General features: G+C 55.9%; 1 protein-coding gene across 1 annotated transcript in view; it reads right to left on the bottom strand.

Annotated features, from left to right (window-relative positions):
• Window positions 1–703: 703 nt before the first annotated feature.
• The window catches only part of LOC113058108 (syntaxin-18), a 2,293-nt gene continuing 2,189 nt past the window's right edge, over window positions 704–807 (bottom strand). The window contains exon 6 of the mRNA XM_026225800.1: window positions 704–807. This exon is cut by the window's right edge and continues 80 nt beyond it. Coding sequence (XP_026081585.1) covers window positions 792–807 — 16 coding nt within the window. The 3' untranslated portion in view covers window positions 704–791.

Below are 807 nucleotides of genomic sequence, written 5' to 3'. Positions count from 1 at the left end.
ACTCTCTCACACGCACTCTCTCACACGCACTCTCTCACACGCACTCTCTCACACGCACTCTCACACACGCACTCTCACACACGCTCACTCTCAATCACTCTCACACACGCACTCTCTCACACGCACTCTCACACACGCACTCTCACACACAGCACTCTCACACACGCACTCTCACACACGCACTCTCACACACGCACTCTCACACACGCACTCTCACACTCTCTCACACACGCTCACTCACGCACTCTCTCAATCACTCTCTCACACGCACTCTCTCACACGCCACTCTCACACTCTCTCACACACTCTCACACACGCACTCTCACACACGCTCACTCACACACGCTCACTCACACACGCTCACTCACACACGCTCACTCACGCACTCTCTCAATCACTCTCACACACGCACTCTCACACACGCACTCTCTCACTCTCACGCACTCTCACACGCACGGTCACACGCGCTCTCACACTCGCTCACTCTCACGCACTCTCTCAATCACTCTCTCACACGCACTCTCTCACACAAACTCTCACACTCTCACGCACTCTCTCAATCACTCTCTCGCACGCACTCTCTCGCACGCACTCTCAATCACTCTCTCGCACGCACTCTCACACACGCTCACTCTCACACACGCTCACTCTCACACACGCTCACTCTCACACGCTCACTCTCAATCACTCTCACACACGCACTCTCTCACTCTCACGCACTGTCACACGCGCTCTCTCACACTCGCTCTTTCTCTCTCTCTCACACACACACACAGGGTCCGGTCCGTGGCTCAGCCGTCGTACCAG

Source organism: Carassius auratus, chromosome 39 (assembly GCF_003368295.1).
Source record: "Carassius auratus strain Wakin chromosome 39, ASM336829v1, whole genome shotgun sequence".
Taxonomy (NCBI): Eukaryota; Metazoa; Chordata; class Actinopteri; order Cypriniformes; family Cyprinidae; genus Carassius; species Carassius auratus.
The sequence above is the reverse complement of the archived record's forward strand: the minus strand, read 5'-3'. Positions and strand labels throughout refer to the sequence as shown.